At 44.3% G+C, this 17,759-nt stretch overlaps 1 protein-coding gene across 4 annotated transcripts in view; it reads left to right on the forward strand.

The window, feature by feature from the left end:
• Adcy10 (adenylate cyclase 10) overlaps window positions 1–17,759 on the forward strand; it is an 88,121-nt gene that overhangs the window by 48,045 nt on the left and 22,317 nt on the right. For all 4 annotated transcript variants that reach the window (XM_085842556.1, XM_085842557.1, XM_021150515.3 and 1 more), the window contains 8 exons: window positions 403–559; window positions 1,721–1,913; window positions 3,560–3,646; window positions 5,044–5,318; window positions 8,151–8,287; window positions 9,753–9,878; window positions 12,492–12,770; window positions 13,262–13,552. In XM_085842556.1, coding sequence (XP_085698682.1) covers window positions 403–559; window positions 1,721–1,913; window positions 3,560–3,646; window positions 5,044–5,318; window positions 8,151–8,287; window positions 9,753–9,878; window positions 12,492–12,770; window positions 13,262–13,552 — 1,545 coding nt within the window. The remainder of the gene's footprint in view (window positions 1–402; window positions 560–1,720; window positions 1,914–3,559; window positions 3,647–5,043; window positions 5,319–8,150; window positions 8,288–9,752; window positions 9,879–12,491; window positions 12,771–13,261; window positions 13,553–17,759) is intronic.

The following is a 17,759-nucleotide window of genomic DNA, read 5'->3' on the forward strand; positions in this document are numbered from 1 at the left end:
TGCACAAATAAACTTTCAAAAATCACCTTGCTTACTAAAGCTTAAAAACAACAACAACAAAAAGATCTGAAACATTGTAAAAATACACAGAGCCTTAAGAAGCCTCATGAACGAGTTGCACAAAGCTGCACGTGCCTATCGTCCTAGCACTTGGGAGGTGGAAGCAGGAGGTACAGGGGTTCAAGGTCATCCTTAGCAACACAGCATCTTTGAGACCAGTCAGCCTCAGCCACAAGAGACCAAGAACAAAACCACAAAGGAATGAAGCCCCATGCACAATGCCATGGAAATTCCAAAGACACTCTTAGAAAGGGTATCACTGCCTGCCTTTTAAAATATCTTTCTAAACTATTTTTTTTTTGTTGATGGGTTTGTTCCTTTAAACAATAAACAAAACAACAGGACGTGTTAGGGAGATCGACTATTTCATGTCTACTATGAAGGACTTTTTGATGACGAACTGCAGCCGAGTTCTAATGTATGAAGGATTACCAGGATATGGAAAAAGCCAGGTACTCATGGAAATCGAATATCTGGCCTCTCAGCATGAGAACCACAGGTGAGTGTCTGAGGTCACATGGCTCTTGTGACCTCAGAAAACACTGGCACCCTTGAAAGAGTTGCATTTATTTATGTCTTCTCCCTTGTGTAACATGCCTTATATGAACGAACTAGCTAAGTACAGTTGTTGGGGAACCCGAGCCTTGTAGCTGAAGGGGTACTTAATGATAAAGCTGTTCAAACTATGAGAAAGAGAAATGGCACCGATTTCTGCAAACCCCAATTTAATATGAGGGCAAGCTTGAAGACTTTAAAGCTTCCTGCTTAACACCCGACGTGTAGTTAGGTTGAGACATCCGGCAGAGCTCAAGGTTGGTATCTGTCTGGGGACTAGACTCTCAGGTTTATTTGGGGGATTGCTAATTATGATATTGTTAATTATGTTAAACAGGAGATTGCTGTTTTAAGCCCTTTAGTTTGGAAAGTGGGGCTAAGGAATGCTGGGTGGTTAGACTGTCAATCCAGAGGGCAGAGTTAGTGTACTTATCTCATACTATTTTCTGTCTTCACACAAGAAGTATCACACATGAGATGAGCTGCCTGCCACTCTGAAGGGTTTGAATGTACAGTAATGATTACCGAGATCATGACAACAGTGTCACACAAAATAGGCCATGGGAACCCTGGAAAGCATTAAGCAAGAAAACACTGCAAGATTCGTTGTTGTTGTTGATGATGATGATGATGATGATGATGATGTCCAGGCTTGGCTTTGCTTTGGGTAGTACTAGGGGGCAAATTCTAAAATTCACACATGCCAGGCAAAGGCTCTACCACTGAACCACACCCCCAGGCCCCCACATCTGGGCCTCACTAAATCACTGAGGTCTCTTGCAGAGGTTGCCGTCAGATGATCACCGACAGCAGGCACTGGACATAGCATGTTGTTGTGGCAGCACAGGTCTGAGTCTAAGGCTCTGGCCTGGGTACAGGGCAGCAACAGCAAAACCAGGAAGGAAAAGACAGCCAGGTTAATACAGCGTAATGATGGAGAGGGGTTGGGTTCCCAGGAGCAGGACTGAAGAACAGCTTACAGACAGCTCGATTAATCTCTGTCCTTGTAACTGGGTGTGAGAACTCAGAACTTTCTCCCAGCCTTTGTTAGCTCCAGGAACTGTACTTAAAATGATCTCCTGATTCTCCATTGTCTTATGAACAGGGCTGTTGCTATTGCACTGACTAAGATCAGCTTCCATCAAAATTTTTATACTATCCAGATACTCATGGCTAACGTACTAGGTCTGGACACTTGTAAACATTACAAAGAACGACAGACCAATCTTCAAAATAGAGTCAAGACGCTGTTGGATGAGAAGTTCCACTGTCTTCTTAATGACATCTTCCATGTTCAGGTAACAACATAGCTCGTATTAGCCTCCTGCAAAAACATAGCTACAGGCCACACACAGCAACTCCCGCCTGAAGCTCTGTGACTTAATGTATCTTTAACCTTTGGTCCTCGTCAGGGTTCCTCTCCCTGTGATGAAACTCCATGACCAAAAGCAAGCTGGGGAGGAAAGGGTTTATTTGGCTTACATTTCCACATCACTGTTCATCATCAAAGGAAGTCAGGACAGGAACTGAAACAGAGCAGGAACCTGGAGGCAGGAGCTGATGCTGAGGCTAAAGAGGGGTGCTGCTCACTGGCTTGCTCTTCATAGCTTGCTCACTCTGCTTTCTTATAGAACCCAGGACCAGTGGCGTGTCAATCACTAATTTAGAAAATGCCCTACAGGCTTATCTGTAGCCTGACATTACAGAAGCACTTTTCTCATCTGAGGTTCTCTCCTCTCAGATGTGTGTATATGTGTGTGTGTGTGTGTGTGTGTGTGTGTGTGTACATGTGTACATGTGTACATGTGTATATGATGTGTATATGTATATGTGTATATGCATATATGTATACATATGTAATTACTTAGTAAACTGGGTCTAGAGAGTCCATCTGTTAAAAGTCCATCTGTTAAAATGCCTAGGACCCGAGTTTCGTTTCCATAATCCACACTGGGCCACTGACAACCAACCACTGCCTGCAACACAGCTCCAGGGGATCCAATGCCCTCTTCTGGCCTCTGTGGGTACCTGCACTCCCGCACACAAACTCACACATAAATACATAAAAATATACATAGTTAAAAATTAATCGTTAAACCCACTTAGTCAAGCGGTTAGAGAAATGACGCAGTTGTTAAGAGCACTTGCTATTCTTGCAGAGGACCTGGGTTCAGTTCCCGGCACCCACATGGTGGCTCACAAACTCCACTTCCAGGAGACCTAATAGCATCTTCTGACCTCTGTGGGCAGCAGGCATGCACATAGTACACATGCGTGCATGCAGTGATACACTCCTATACATAAGATAAAACTAAACAAATTTTAAGAATGTTTTTAATCTGTTAGCTAAGTTTATTCCCAGTGCTAAAGACATTCAGACAAACCAAAATGATAAGTCAATTCCTTACAACACAGAAACATTTAACATAAAAGCTTTTTGATGTCTAGATAATGAACTAACCTAGGACACACTAAACAACACACATTTTTGAAATTTACACATATTTAGTTAGTTACAGGAGTTAAGGGGGGGCTTAGGGCCTCACACATGCTAAGCCTCTGCTCTGCCATAGAGCCGCACCCACAGTCCCTTGCACCATGTTCTTGTGAGATAATGGAGGCATCTAAAAATACCATGCTCCAGAAAATCAAAATGGCCACTTGGTGAGCTGTACGTTTGTCACCTTTCCCTCATAGCTGCACTGTCCTATCCTGGGTGATCTAGGGCACAAAGTCACCCATTCCCAAACTTGATGGCAAATGTAGAGACAGTGTGTCCATTTCTTTCCTAACTCCACTCTGTGGAGTTGAGCATTCAGGCTGGAGGCAGGCATTGTGGAATGTAACACTTGAGCGTCCAAAGCTTCAGGACAGTTGGCAGGATCTGCTGGGAGTCAGTTCCCTCATTGTTTCCCTCTGCTCAACCCTCTCGCTCTCCGTACAGTTCCCTGTTTCCCGGGAGATGTCCAGGATGAGCAAGATAAGAAAGCAGAAGCAACTGGAAGCCCTGTTTATGAAGATCTTGGAGCAAGTAAGAGCGCCTGGAGGTCAAGTCACCGAGGGAGGAAGCTAGGCCAAAGTTCATAGAGCCAATTTCCCCAGGGGTTGAGATTCTTCCAGAAAAGTATTTTGCAAGCATGTGAAAGCCATACCTTAAAGCGCTTGCGTCTCCCATCCTCCCGAACCTGAGCCAAGTCTGTTCAGAATTTAGACATGGAGGAGGTGGAGAGATGACTCCATTCTTAGGAGCTCTTGCTGTACCATATAAATTCCAGCTCCACAAGATCTGCTACTCATTCCAGCCTTTGTGGACATTTGCACTCATGTTCTCTCTCTCTCTCTCTCTCTCTCTCTCTCTCTCTCTCTCTCTCTCTCTCTCTCTCTCTCTCATAAAAATAAAATCTTGCCAGGAAATGCTGGTCCAAGCCTTTAATCCCAGCACCTGGGAGGCAGAGACAGTTGGATCTCTTAGATCAAGGCCAGCCTGGTCTACAGCACAAGTTTCAGAATAGCCAGGACTACACAGAGAAACCCTGTCTCAAAAAACCAAAAGAAATAATAGATAGATAGATAGATAGATAGATAGATAGATAGATAGATAGATAGATAGACAGATAAACAAATAGAGATGGAAGACAGACAGACAAATAAGTAAAATCTTAAGAAAATAAAATAATTCATATGTATACACACATATACACAAACATACATACATGTGCACATAAATACATGTACATGCACACATCCAGCACAGTGGCACACACATGTTCCTAGAACCTGAGAAACTGAGGCAGGAAGCACGTGCATTTATAGTCTATTGCATGTCTCCGACACCTGGAGCTGGGCATGACTCTAATAGATATACACTAAATACTTAATGAGTGGGCGAATAATTCAGATTAGTCATAGCCATACAACAAAAAGGATGCATAATCTATTTAAAGTGTAACCTATACCAGAGTTCAAACCAAAATAACATAAGCCTCCAAGTAGGGTGAGAACCAGCTCTGTCTCCATGCACACACTACCTAATCCAGGATATTTGGTAATTATATGTTGCGGAACAAATATCATATCCCCCAGGGTCAAAGGTGTGTAATACCCAGGATTAAAGCCACCTCTGGCTCCAATGTTTTATGTTTTCTTCCTTCTTTCCTGTCTTCCTTCTTTCTTTCCTTCTTTCCTTCCTTTACCCCCTTCCTCACTTCCTCTTCTTAAAGTCACCCTTAGCTGGTCATGGTGGCACACATTTTGAATCCGAGTTCTCTGGAGACATGGCAGGTGTATCCCTGAGTCGGAGGCCTGGTTTATATAGTGCAAACCATAAAACTTAGTAAACACACACACACACACACACACACACACACAGAGAAACCCAAGAAACAAGATGCCGACATCTTCTATAGTGTTTCTGTTTCCCTTTTCCAGACAGTGAGAGAAGAAAGGATTATTTTCATCATCGATGAGGCCCAGTTTGTGGATGGAACCTCTTGGGCCTTCATAGAGAAGCTCATCCGCTCTATGCCCATCTTCATCGTTATGTCCCTGGCTCCTTTCTCTGAAGTTCCCTGTGCAGCTGCCAATGCCATAATGAAGAACCGGAACACCACCTACATCACGCTTGGTACCATGCAGCCTCAGGAAATCCGGGACAAGGTCTGTGTTGACCTTAGTGTAAGCAGCATCCCCAGAGAGCTCGACTCGTGAGTAACCTCCTACCTTCCCAGGTCTTGACAGCTGCACTTATCCCCCAGCTCTGAGCTTAATCACATAGATCCCTTAGGCTGTGTCATGAGTGCAAGTGTGTGTGTGTGTGTGTGTGTGTGTGTGTAAATATGTTCACATGTATGTTCGTCCATATGTTCCTCTGAGTACATGTGGAGGCCAGAGGTTAATAATGGGCATCTTCTGCAATTATCCTTCACCTGATTTTTGAGCGAGGGTCTCTCACCAAACCTGGAGTTCATTGATTCAGTTAGCTTGTCCAGTGAGTCCCAGGAATCCTCTTGTATCTGCCTCTCCACAGCTGGAATTAGAGATGCACAGCACCACACCCCACTTCTCTGTGGGTGCCCCCACTTCTCTGTGGGTGCTAGGGATCTGAGCTCAGGTCCTTGGGCTTATGTGGTAAGCACTTTACCAACTGAGCCCTACCCCAACCCGGGCTGGCTGTACCTTGAAATGCTGATTTCAGTGCTTGCACTGTCCCACCTTTTGAGGGGACCACACATGACGCGTAGTAGAGTGAGTGCTGATCATATCTCCTTAGTGTGGGCCCTGTTCCACCTCTTCATACATTGCGTAGCTGATCTGCTGGGCCTGGGCCTACCTTCTGTGATGAGCAGTGACCAAGAGCATGGTCACGTGTGTTGGGGAGTGGACAGGAAAGAGAGGTTAGTAAGCTGTACAAAGCACACCTGTTACTCATCAAGGTCTTAGCTGGCTAGCGAGAGTGACGTCTGGTGGCAGGGTTCTCACTCTGAGGCAGATGTTTGTCATGAGATTGTCAGTTATTCTTCCACTGGATCTTCACAGCAGTCCCCTTAACAACAAGACAGTGGCTCTTTAGCTGGTTGTTCACTGGCCACTTTGGTGTCTGTCATTCTGGGTCCCATTTTCCTTTGTTTTTCATTTCATTTTGTTTTAATTTGCTTGAAATACAATTTTGCTGTGCAGCCCTGGATGACCTGATGTTCCCTGAACCGGCTGGGTGGCTTTAGCCTCATAGAAATCCTCCTGCGGTGGCTTCCTAAGTACTGGGATTACAGACACCTAACACCAGGTCTTTCTACTTAGGTTACCCTACTCCAGGAAGAAAGACACAAGAAACAAAGATTCATTTAATATAACTTGAATAATGTATTGCACACATATGAACATATGTGCATGCACACACACACTGGGGGGGTGATTCTCATATCTGATAATAGATATTTGTATATAACTAGAAATATTATGTCTACCTTTTGTGTTTAGGTTTTTTTGTTTTGTTATTTTTGCTATTTAGTGTGTGTGTGTGTATGTGTGTGTGTGTGTGTGTATGTGTGTGTGTGTGTGTATGTATGTATGTATGTATGTGCATGCATGTATGTGTGATGAATGTATGTGGTGTATATGCACATGTGTATGCAGGCATGTGCAACCATACGTGTATAGAGGCCAGAAGTAGATGTTGGGTACCCTGTTCTGTTATTCTCCACTTATCTTGAGGCAGGGTCTCTCACCGACCCTACAGCTAGGCTAGAAACTAACTCCAACCCCCATCTGCATGTGTGCCCACCCCAAGCTCTTTACATAGGTTCTTGGGACTTGAACTCCAGTCTTCATGCAGCATCATTGCTACCTGCTGGTTATCCCTTTAGCCCATGTTTTGGGAACTTTTTGAGACAAGATCTACTATTGGTCCAGTCCACTCTGAACTTGAAATCCACCTTCCTTATCTCCCCAAGGGCTGAGAATACAAGTGTGTAGAAAAATACTCTGTGTTCCCTCCCCCTCTTCCTCTCTCATAGATCCAGGTTCCTTACACATACAAGGCAAACACTTCTACTACTGATCGTAGTCCCCAGCCAAACTTCTCTCTTGATCTACCAATCCTAAATTTTCTAGGAACCTATCACAAATGTATGACAAAAATCTTTAAAATGATACACAAAGTTTTCCTTGAGGCCTAACTTATATTAATAAAACCCTGGGAACAACTCAAAAACCTAAGGGGTTAGGTTCAGTAAAGTAGGGTGACTCCATCCAAAAGATTGTGATATAGTAACAAAGGGGAATGAGAAAGATCTACTGACATAGAGTTGACTAGGCTCCATTGTGAAATGAAAAACCAAACAAACAAACAAGAGGCATAACCTAGCATGCATGATGCCTTTCACCTAAGGGGAAAAAAAAATAAGCCATGGGCTAGAGAGAGCTCAGCCATTAAGAGAGCTGGCTGCTCCTCCAGAGGACAGGGTTTGACTCCCAGCATCCCTACGGGAAGCTCACAACTGTCTGTCCTCTAGAGCCTGGGAATCCAATTGCCTCTGAGAGCACAGAGCATGGAGAGAGAGAGAGAGAGAGAGAGAGAGAGGAGAGAGAGAGCCATGAATGTGGAAAGGAGTTTATCTGGTAAAGAGAAGAGAGAATAACAAGAGCCAATAGTTGAACAAGAGATGCTAACAGGGTTGGGGTGAATTTCATGTACATAATATACATATATGAAAATGTCAAAGTAAAGCTCGTGTATGACTAATAGATGCTAACCACACACATACCCACTTAGATTCTACTACATACATCTCCATCTTACTTTGAAAAATGTGTATGGGTGTTTTTGGGAGATATGGGTGGAGCAGGTAGCTCAGCGGCAGAGGATTTGCCCAGCATGCAGAGTCCCCATCCCTGACAACAAAAGGAGGGAAACTCAATCTCCCAACTTGAAAACAAGATGAAGCACCTGCAGAAGGGAAGACGTCTCAGGAGGCTGAGTCTGTTCCTTCCTGACCGTTGGTTCTTCATGTGAGCTCTCTGCCTTGCTTTCTCCATAGGTACCTGGTAGAGGGAAGCTGCGGGATTCCGTATTACTGTGAAGAACTGCTGAAAAACCTTGACCACCACAGAGTTCTCCTTTTTCAACAAGCAGAGACTGAGCAAAAGGCAAACGTAAACTGGAATAACATGTTCAGTGAGTAGCTGCTTTTCGCTGTTACTCTCACCCTAAGGCTTTTTGTAGAGCAGTTGGCAAGGATTTGGGGCTAGGCTGCAGGCAGCCTCCTGTATGGCCAAAGGGCTTCCAGGAAAGTAAGAAGGCGTTAGGTCTAAGGCCCTAAATAGTAAGAAAGCCCAACTAACCTGGGCTCTCTCGGGGCTAAAGAATGTACACTCTGATAGATAGAAGGAACACGGGGAAATGTCAGCGTCCTGATACAGGTCTCTATGAGTCCTTCCTTAGACTTTATTCCAACAACACGGTCCTCCTTAGTAACTCTTCCGGATGATCCTTGGATATCTATTCCTTAGTTTTGTGTTCCCAAAGGCCTAGGAACATTGTGTATTCGTGCTGGTCACCGCCATAGATTATGTTGCATGTAAGCCTTTGTCTTAGGATCCCTACTGCTTCAATGAAACACCATGACCGAAAAAGCGACTTGGGGAGAGGAAAGGGCTTTTTCAGCTTACGCTTCCACATTGCTGTTCATTACGAAAGGGAGTCAGGACAGGAACTCAAGCAGGGCAGGAGCCTGATGGCAGGAGCTGATGCAGAAGCCATGGAGGGACGCTGCTTACAGGCCTGCTTCCCCATGGATGGCTTGCTCCGCCTGCTTTCTTACAGAACCCAGAACCATCAGCCCAGGAATGGCACCACTCACCGTGGGCTGGGACTAATTGAGGAAAATGCCTCACAGCTGGATCTCATGAAGTCATTCTCTCAATTGAGGCTCCTGCCTCCCCTGATGAGTCTAGTTTGTGTCAAGTTGACAGAAAACCAGCCAGTACAGTCTTTAATAAATAATGAATTACAAATAATTAGTAAATGTGGATATGCACCGTCTAGTACTTACCATGAGTGCTCCCTGGTGAGCCACTTACATCTGTGCTGTCGTTGAGAGCATGATTTATCCCTTCAGGAGATGAGGAACTTGACTCTACTTATTCACCTTTGCCTTTGTACCTCACCTACCAAGCATTATATGAATGACTTAAGGGATAAACATGTTGAGTATGGGTAGACCCCCTTACTAGGCATGTTTATTCTCAAACCTCACTATCTTAAATCTCCCTCTGGCTGTAGCCAAATAAGCTCAGTGGGCATATGAATGAGCACATAGCTCTATATTACTTTAGGTGACAGCGTGGAGTCTAGGCCTGCTGTGAACCTAGTATTCTAAAATTAAAAGTACTATAGAGACACCAATATTACCATTTTTTTCTTTTGGGGGGCGAGAAAGGAACATAAAGTCATCTTGAGTTACTTTAGAGATCCATGTGTCAGTGTTAGCTAAAATAAGATGTTCTAGAGCATTTGGTGAACCAGTACGTCTCTGCTTAGTCTTTCTCACCTGAGTTCCTTCTCAGGGTTTTTAGGGAAGTGGGACTTTTCAAAGACAGGATAATAATCTTAGCTTTGCCTGCCTCTTGCCTCCCCACAGAGCACTCTGTTAGGCCAACAGATGACATGCAACTTTTCACTTCCATATCTGAGGGACAGAAAGAAGTCTGTTACCTTGTGAGTGGTGTCAGACTGAATAATTTGTCACCTCCAGCATCGCTAAAAGGTAAAGAAAATTGAAGTAGCATCCCCTTCTCAGTAGGTTGCACTTTTGCCTCTTCTAGGATGACTGTCTAAAAAAAAAAAAGATGATAACAAAGTTCCTTGAGGACTTGCTTTGTGCTCCCCCGTGCAGGAGACAGGTCACCCAGTGGGTTTGGGTTTACACACACACACACACACACACACACACACACACACACACACACACTCTGATTAGGAGCCCCCTTCCCTCTGTACATAGGTCTGAATTGAACAAATGTTTGCTGGAATGCATGAAAGAGTGTGGTGTGAAGAGCTGGGAGGCAGCTCTGTTGGTAAGGTGTTTGTGCAGGCTTGAGGAGGGGCCTGAGGTCAAGCTCAAGAACTCACTTAAAAAAAAAAAAAGCCAGGCATGGTGGTGACACATATTTTTTGTCCTAGCACTGAGTGGGTAAAGATAGGATGCTCTCTGAGACTTAGGTTAATCAGATGAGTTGAATTCGGAAGGTATAAGGTTCTGTGGAAAAGACCTGCCTAAGTTACTTTTCTATTGCCATGACAAAACACCACAGTCGAGGCAATTCATCAAAGCAAGCATTTAATCCTGGGCTCATATCTGTAGAGGGTTAGAGCCCAGTGATTATCATGTGGGGAACATGGCAGCAGGCAGGCATGACACGGCACTGGAACAACAGCTGACTGCTTATGTCCTTATTCCTGAGTAGACAAAGGGCTAACTGGGAATGACATGTGCTTTTGAAATCTAAAAGCCTGCCTTCAGTGACACACCTCCTCCAACAAGGCCACACCTCCTAATCCTTCCCAAACAGTTCCACCAACTGGAGATTGACATGAGCCATTCTCATTCAAACCACCACAGATCCTATCTCAAAAAAAAAAAAAAAAAAAGATAGCTGGGTGTGGTGGTGCACACCTTTAATGCCAGAACTTAGGAGACAGAGGCTGAGGATCTCTGTGACTTTGAGGTCACCCTGGTCTACATAGTGAGTTCCAGGAAAGCCAGGACTACACAGAGAAACCCTGTCTCAAAAAGGGGGTAGAGGAAGGACTAAAGAAATAACTTAGAGATTAAGAGTGATTACTGTACTTTCAGAAGACCCAAGTTCGATGGCACCTACATTAGGTAGTTCACAACTGCCTGTAACTAGCTTCAGCAGATCTTACCCTTTTCTGGCTTCTGTGGGCCTCTATAGGCATGTTGGCAACTACATACACAAACATAAAACAACAGATCTTTAAAAATCAATAAGGTGAAGAGTGGTTGAGGAAGACTTTCAGTGTGAACTCTGGCTTCTAAGTGCACACACATAAACATATATATATACACACACACACACATATACAAAGTGTCATACATTGTCCAATAAGCTGAAACAAATCGTAACAAAGAAAAATCTAACATCTAACACTGAGACATGTTCTGACATCAAAGTTCATGAGGAAGATATGACAAAGAGCAAGCTCATATCTGAGATGTATTGCTCTACTCAAGGGCAATGACTTTGAATGAGTTTGAATGCAGCTCCAATATGTCATCTAGAAGTAACTCTAAAGGTTTGGGAGAATGGCCTAGGGACACTTGGTATCTTTATTATGTTTTGCTCACTGAGCCCCTAAAGCATGAAGGTATCCTAACTGACTTTCAACTTCTGCTGCCTGCATTCTTTTGTCTCTAATGGATATAAAATGTCCAGGAAGGGGGCTGGAAAGATGATTCAGTGATTGAGAGTGCTTCCTTCTTTTGCAAAGAAAGTGGGTTCTGTTTCCAGGACCCACATGGTGATGTACAAGCCCTGTAACTCCAGTTCCTCTGGGTGATGCTGTCTTCTGGCCTCCAATGCATGCAGTACACATGTATTGACACAGGTTCACACACATAAATAGATGAATTCATTTTTTTAAATGCCCAAGTAGAGTCTGGGGATAGTAGCAAGTTATCCAGGATGCTTGGAGCCCAGGATGCTTCAGACCCACATGACAAACACACACCTACACCCACACAAGCACAGGCATATACACACAGGAATGCACACGCACACACACATGCACACCAAAAACAAAAGTCCAGGTACACATGAACTATGAAACCCAAGTGGCTGTGCCCTGTGGTGGAGTGAACATGGGCCTACACAGTTGAAGAGCTGGGATCGGAGCTCTGTGCTCTCTGACATGTACTAACGCAATGGAGATAATAATATGTGTCATGGGAATAAATGAATGTCTTGGACACATAGAGAGCCTTATGCTTCTTACAGAGCAGGTCCAGGGAGACACTGAAGACATGGGCAGCTGGAGAAGTCTTCAAAGCACAGGAATGGGGAACCTAACTACTGTGGCCTCCCATGACTTGATCCTCACACATCTTTGTCACTCATTAGCACCAAACCATAATACCCTCAGATCATGTCATATATATTAGATCATAGAAACTGCACCTTGACTACCCACAACAGGAGGTATTAAGCAATTACTTCTTTTGGCTTGGCTTGGCTTGGCTTGGCTTGGCTTGGTTTCCACAAATAAGAATTGTAGCTCAGCACAGTGGTCTTAACGCTAGAATGCATCTGTCTGATAACGGTAGATAACGAGTGTCCCATGTGTGGCTTTCCATCTGCAGAGATCTCTCTGGTCCAGCTGGACAGCATGAGCCTTTCCCATCAGATGCTGGTGAGATGCGCTGCCATCATTGGCCTAACCTTCACCACGGAGCTGCTGTTTGAGATTCTCCCCTGCTGGAACATGAAGATGATGATCAAGGCCCTGGCCACCCTAGTGGAATCAAATGTTTTTGATTGCTTCCGGAGTAGCAAAGATCTTCAGCTAGCCTTAAAACAAAATGTGCCCACGTTTGAGGTTCATTATCGCTCTTTGGCCCTGAAGCTCAAGGAAGGGTTAAGTGAGTAGCGCCTGTTAAAAAAAAAAAAAAAGGCTGCATTCCCCCCTTGGTTAGAGGAATATCTAGATTGAAGGGCTGAGAGGACTGGAAATATAGTCAAAAGGTGGAGCCCTAGCTTAGCATGCACACACCCTGGGTTCAATCCCTGTTAACCACAAAAGAATTAAAACAAAACAACAGCAACCCACCAGAAATTAAGAACTAGGAAGCTGGAGAGATGGCTCAGCGGTTAAGAGCACCGACTGCTCTTCCAGAGGTCCTGAGTTCAATTCCCAGCAACCACATGGTGGCTCCCAACCATCAGTAATGGGGATCCGATGCCCTCTTCTGGTGTGTCTGAAGACAGCAACAGTGTACTCACACACATGAAATAAATAATTAAATCTTAAAAAAAAGAAAAGAAAAAGAAATTAAGAACCAATGTGTATTAGAAAGGAGCAGCTGGTTTGTTGCCCGTTGTTTGACTGAAAAAGCCCTCTTGTTCCTTCTAGCTTACGGCGAAGAGGAGGAGCTCCGTGAGATGGAAGGAGAGGTGGTTGAGTGCCAGATCCTTCGTTTCTGCAGACCCATAATGCAGAAGACAGCCTACGAACTGTGGCTCAAGGACCAGAAGAAAGTCTTGCATCTGAAATGTGCCCGCTTTTTGGAAGAAAGTGCCCATCGGTGCAACCACTGCAGAAACGTAGACTTCATTCCCTACCACCATTTCATAGTGGACATTCGGCTCAACACTTTGGATATGGACACTGTCAAGAGGATAGTGACGTCCCAAGGATTTAAAAGTAAAACTTCACTTCTAACAAGTCCCAACTCCAGCTGGGAAATCTTAGGAGACTGAGGTCTATATGGATTGGTTCTGGACCTTAAAGGCTTCAAGCCCCTCAGGGTTTGGGATACAAGCAGTGTCATAGGTCCAATGCACCTGGGGTATCAGAGTCTAACTCACTGTGATTTCCACACAGAGCTCTAGCAAGTTAAGTGCAGTATGTCTCATGGCAAAGGAAGGAATCCAGAGAGGTGGTGTCTTAGGGTATCTATTGCTGCAACAAAACACCATAACCAAAAAGCAAGTTGGGAAGAAAGGGGTTTATTCAGCTTATATTTCCACATTTCTGTTCATCACCAAAGAAAATCAGGACAGGAACTCACACAGAGCAGGAACCTGGACACGGGAGCTGATGCAGAGGCCATGGAGGGGTGCTGCTTCCTGACTTGCTTCCCATATGTTGCTCAGCTTGCTTCCTTATAGAACCCGGGACCGCCAACCCAGGGATGGCACGACCCACCATGGGCTGGGCCCTTCCTCCTTGATCACTAATTGAGAAAATACCTGACAGCTAGGTCTCATTGGAGGCATTTCCTCAAGGGAGGCTCCTTCCTCTCTGATGAGTCTAACTTGTGTCAAGTTGACACACAAAACCAGCCAGCACAGGTGGCATGTGGGATGTCTTCCATGATGTCCCTCAAGCCTTAAAGGAGTCAAAACAGATGTCCTGTTTAGGGCTGAGCACTCCATAGTCACTTATTGTAAGTACTCTGTCCAGCTCTCAGTGTCTACATTGTCCCACTGCAAACAGAAGCTTTCTTGGCCAAGGCTGAGAGCAACATTAACCTATGGGTATAAGCAGAAATATTTAGAAGGCATCTTGACACCATGTCATTTTAGCAAAGCATTCTCACCCACATGACCTTCCCAGCCATAAGCTTTGACTAGGTTTACCGCATTAGGCATACATTCCTCTTATGGGGTTGGTCTTAAATCCAACCAGAAAGTTGTTGGTTACCTCACATTCATGCCTCTATTGCACCAGTGGTTCATCTTGTTTGGCAGGTTTGTGTTGTAGTTCACAAGTTTTGCCAGCTGGGTGAGTCTGTTGTTGACTTTTCTCCCTCAGCATCTGTACAGCACTGTCTTAGTTAGGGTTTTACTGCTGTGAACAGATACCATGACCAAAGCGACTCTTAACAAAGGACAACATTTCTTTGAGGCTGGCTTACAGGTTCAGAGGTTCAGTCCATTATCATCGTGGCAGGAAGCACAGCAACTTCCAGACAGGCATAGCGCTGGAGGAGCTGAGAGTTCCACATCTTCATCCAAAGGAAGCCAGGAGCAGACTGTCCTCAGGAAACTAGGAGGAAGATCTCAAAGCCCATCCACACAATGGTACACTCAGTCCAACAAGGCCACACCCACTAATAGTGCCACTCCCTGGGCCAACCATGTTCAAACCACTACACGCACCTTCAGGTACCTTGAAAGCTAGCCAGCAGGGTGGAGGTTTTCAGTTTGTTTCCAGCTTTGTTATCTGTGTCCTGCAAACTAGGTGTGTGATGTTGTCAGCAATAGGGTCTTATCTATTTCTGATGGGTAACCAAGACCAATGGAAACAGCCTGTGTTGGTTTTTTTTTTGTGGGGGGGACGGGGGGGGAGAAAAGGGGAAGGGTATGGGAGGGGGAAGTGTGGTGGCTCGGAGTCCTTGCTGACATAAGGAGTTATCCTATACCTGGTACTAGCATTTCTGTTTAACACACTGATTTGTAGAAGCAACATTTTCCATTCATATGGATACTTCCATTCAAACTTTTTTTTTTTTAATAATTAGCTTATGGGTTAAGTGGTTAAGAACACTGACTGCCTTTCCAGAGGACCCAGGTTCAGTCCCTGTTAGCACTCATATGACAGCTTACAACTGTCTATAATTCCAGTTCTAGGAGATCCAAAAACCTAAACGGGACATACTTGTAGGCAAAACACCATGCACATAAATAAAAATAAGTAAATCGTTAAAAAAAATAACCACCTAACAAAATAGGTTTCCACATGGCTTTTACATATATAAATCTTTGGTTTCAATTAACTTTCTTTCAGTTCTCTCTGTCTCCCTGCCCCCGTCTCTCATTTTTGAGACAGGGTCTCATTATATAGACCTGCTAGGTTGGAACTCACTACTTAGACCAGGCTGTCCTTGAACTTCTGAGTGGTGGGATTACAGTCATCTGCAATCATACCCAGCCCTGCCTCCCATTTTTTCAAAGGGGAGTGGGGAGATCAGGGACTCCAAGATGGCTCAGAAAGCAGAGGTCATTGTCATCAAGCCTGACAACTGAGTTTGACCCCTGGGACCTGGCCGTTAGAAAAAAATGAACCACTGTCCACATGTTGTCCTCGGACCTTTTCATGTATGCTGTGGCACATACATCTATTCACATAAGTAAATACACGTAAAAGAAGAGGAACCAGCTTTAAGTCCAGGACGTTAGAGCCAAGTCCTCCAAGGGCTTGGACTCAGGAAAGATGAGGCATCAGTGGTGTAGATTTCATCCCGCCAGGGTAAGTAAGGTATCAGAGAAATGGGCGTGATTGTTTCCAAGTGCTGACTGCTATTGGTTATTAGCTTTAGCATTACATTTTTTTTTCAAAATCGAAATATATTTATTACTGTTACAAAACTAAGTGTTTTGTAACAAAACTAAGTGTTTTGTAACAAAACTAAGAGTGTTGTGCATGCTTGCTATCCCAACACTTGGAAGATGGGGGCAGGAGAATCAGGAGTTTGAGGTGACCACTAACACCTATGCACTGTGCTAAGAGGGTGGAGAGGCTCTACGTGTAGGCTGACGGCCACAAGAACTGGAAAATTTATCCTATAAGGACAAGAGCACAGAATCTTCAGGTTGCCTTTCTGTGAACTAATAGATCTCTTCAGGTGTGTGGAGGCTGAGGCAAGAGGGTAGAGACTAGAAAGCCAGCCTAGGCTACAGAGCTCAAGGATAGACTGGGTTATATAATGAAACTCTGCCTCAGACAAAACAAAACAAAGCTATGAAGTTATACCGATTAGCCATTAACCTTCAAGCCCAAAGGGCTAGGGTGCAGTCCCATGTCTGTCATTAGCGAATGCGACTTTCCCTATTAGAAGTCTATCTTCTCCCCATGGGACTATCTAACCTACTGAAGTCTCATTAGATATCTAATTCAGGACTGTTATCTCCTAAAGTTAGCCTTTGGAGTACTTTATCAGAATTACCTGTATATCCTAGACCATGTATGGAGAGTCAGTAGAGTACTTACCTAGCATGTACAAAGCCCTGAGTTCAAATCTTGGCCCTAAACTCCTGCAATCCTAATTCTTGAGAGGTGAAGGCAAGAAGATTACAAATTTAAGGTTATTCTTGTCTATATACTGAGTTCAAGGCCAGTCTGGGCAACGTGAGATCGAATCTTGAGCAAAGCAAGCTACATATGTATGTATTTAGTTCCCTCAAGCTATGTATGTATGTGTGCATGGGTGCATGTATTTACATTTCTATTTCTTCACTAAGGTTAATGCTCCCTCTATGATTGTTAACCTGTAATTATAATTACTGTATGTCAAGTGGGTCAGGATAAAGTTATCAATTACAACAAACTAGTATTTCAGTGGGTCGACACAGTGGAATGGAGATTTATTTCCCTGCTTCTGTAATAATTAATCCACTGAAAATTTTGACAAGTGGCCCATCAGACATCTACAGACTCAGGCTCCTCCTGTTGGTGTTTTGCTCTCCTTTGGCCATTCAGAGACAGCTGCTTTCTTTTTTTTTTTTTTTTTTTTAAACACACAGGAGAATACTTTCTTTTTTTTTTTTTTTTTTTTTTTCAAAGATTTATTTATTATATGTAAGTACACTGTAGCTGTCTTCAGACACTCCAGAAGAGGGCGCCAGATCTCGTTGCGGATGGTTGTGAGCCACCATGTGGTTGCTGGGATTTGAACTCTGGACCTTTGGAAGAGCAGTCGGGTGCTCTTACCCACTGAGCCATCTCACCAGCCCGACAGCTGCTTTCTTGTCTAAGGAAAGAACAGGGCAGAAAGCCATCTCCTTCAGAAGGGTCATCCATAACTTACGATCTGGTTCTACCTGAGAAAAGAACCATATGGCTTTTTCTAAGCTGAGGTGCCCCTCCCCACCCCCAGGGAGGGTTGGGGGTGGGAAATATGGTCCCT

This window comes from Mus caroli, unplaced genomic scaffold (genome assembly GCF_978045245.1).
Source record: "Mus caroli unplaced genomic scaffold, Mus_caroli_1 scaffold_1, whole genome shotgun sequence".
In the NCBI taxonomy this organism is placed as follows: domain Eukaryota; kingdom Metazoa; phylum Chordata; class Mammalia; order Rodentia; family Muridae; genus Mus; species Mus caroli.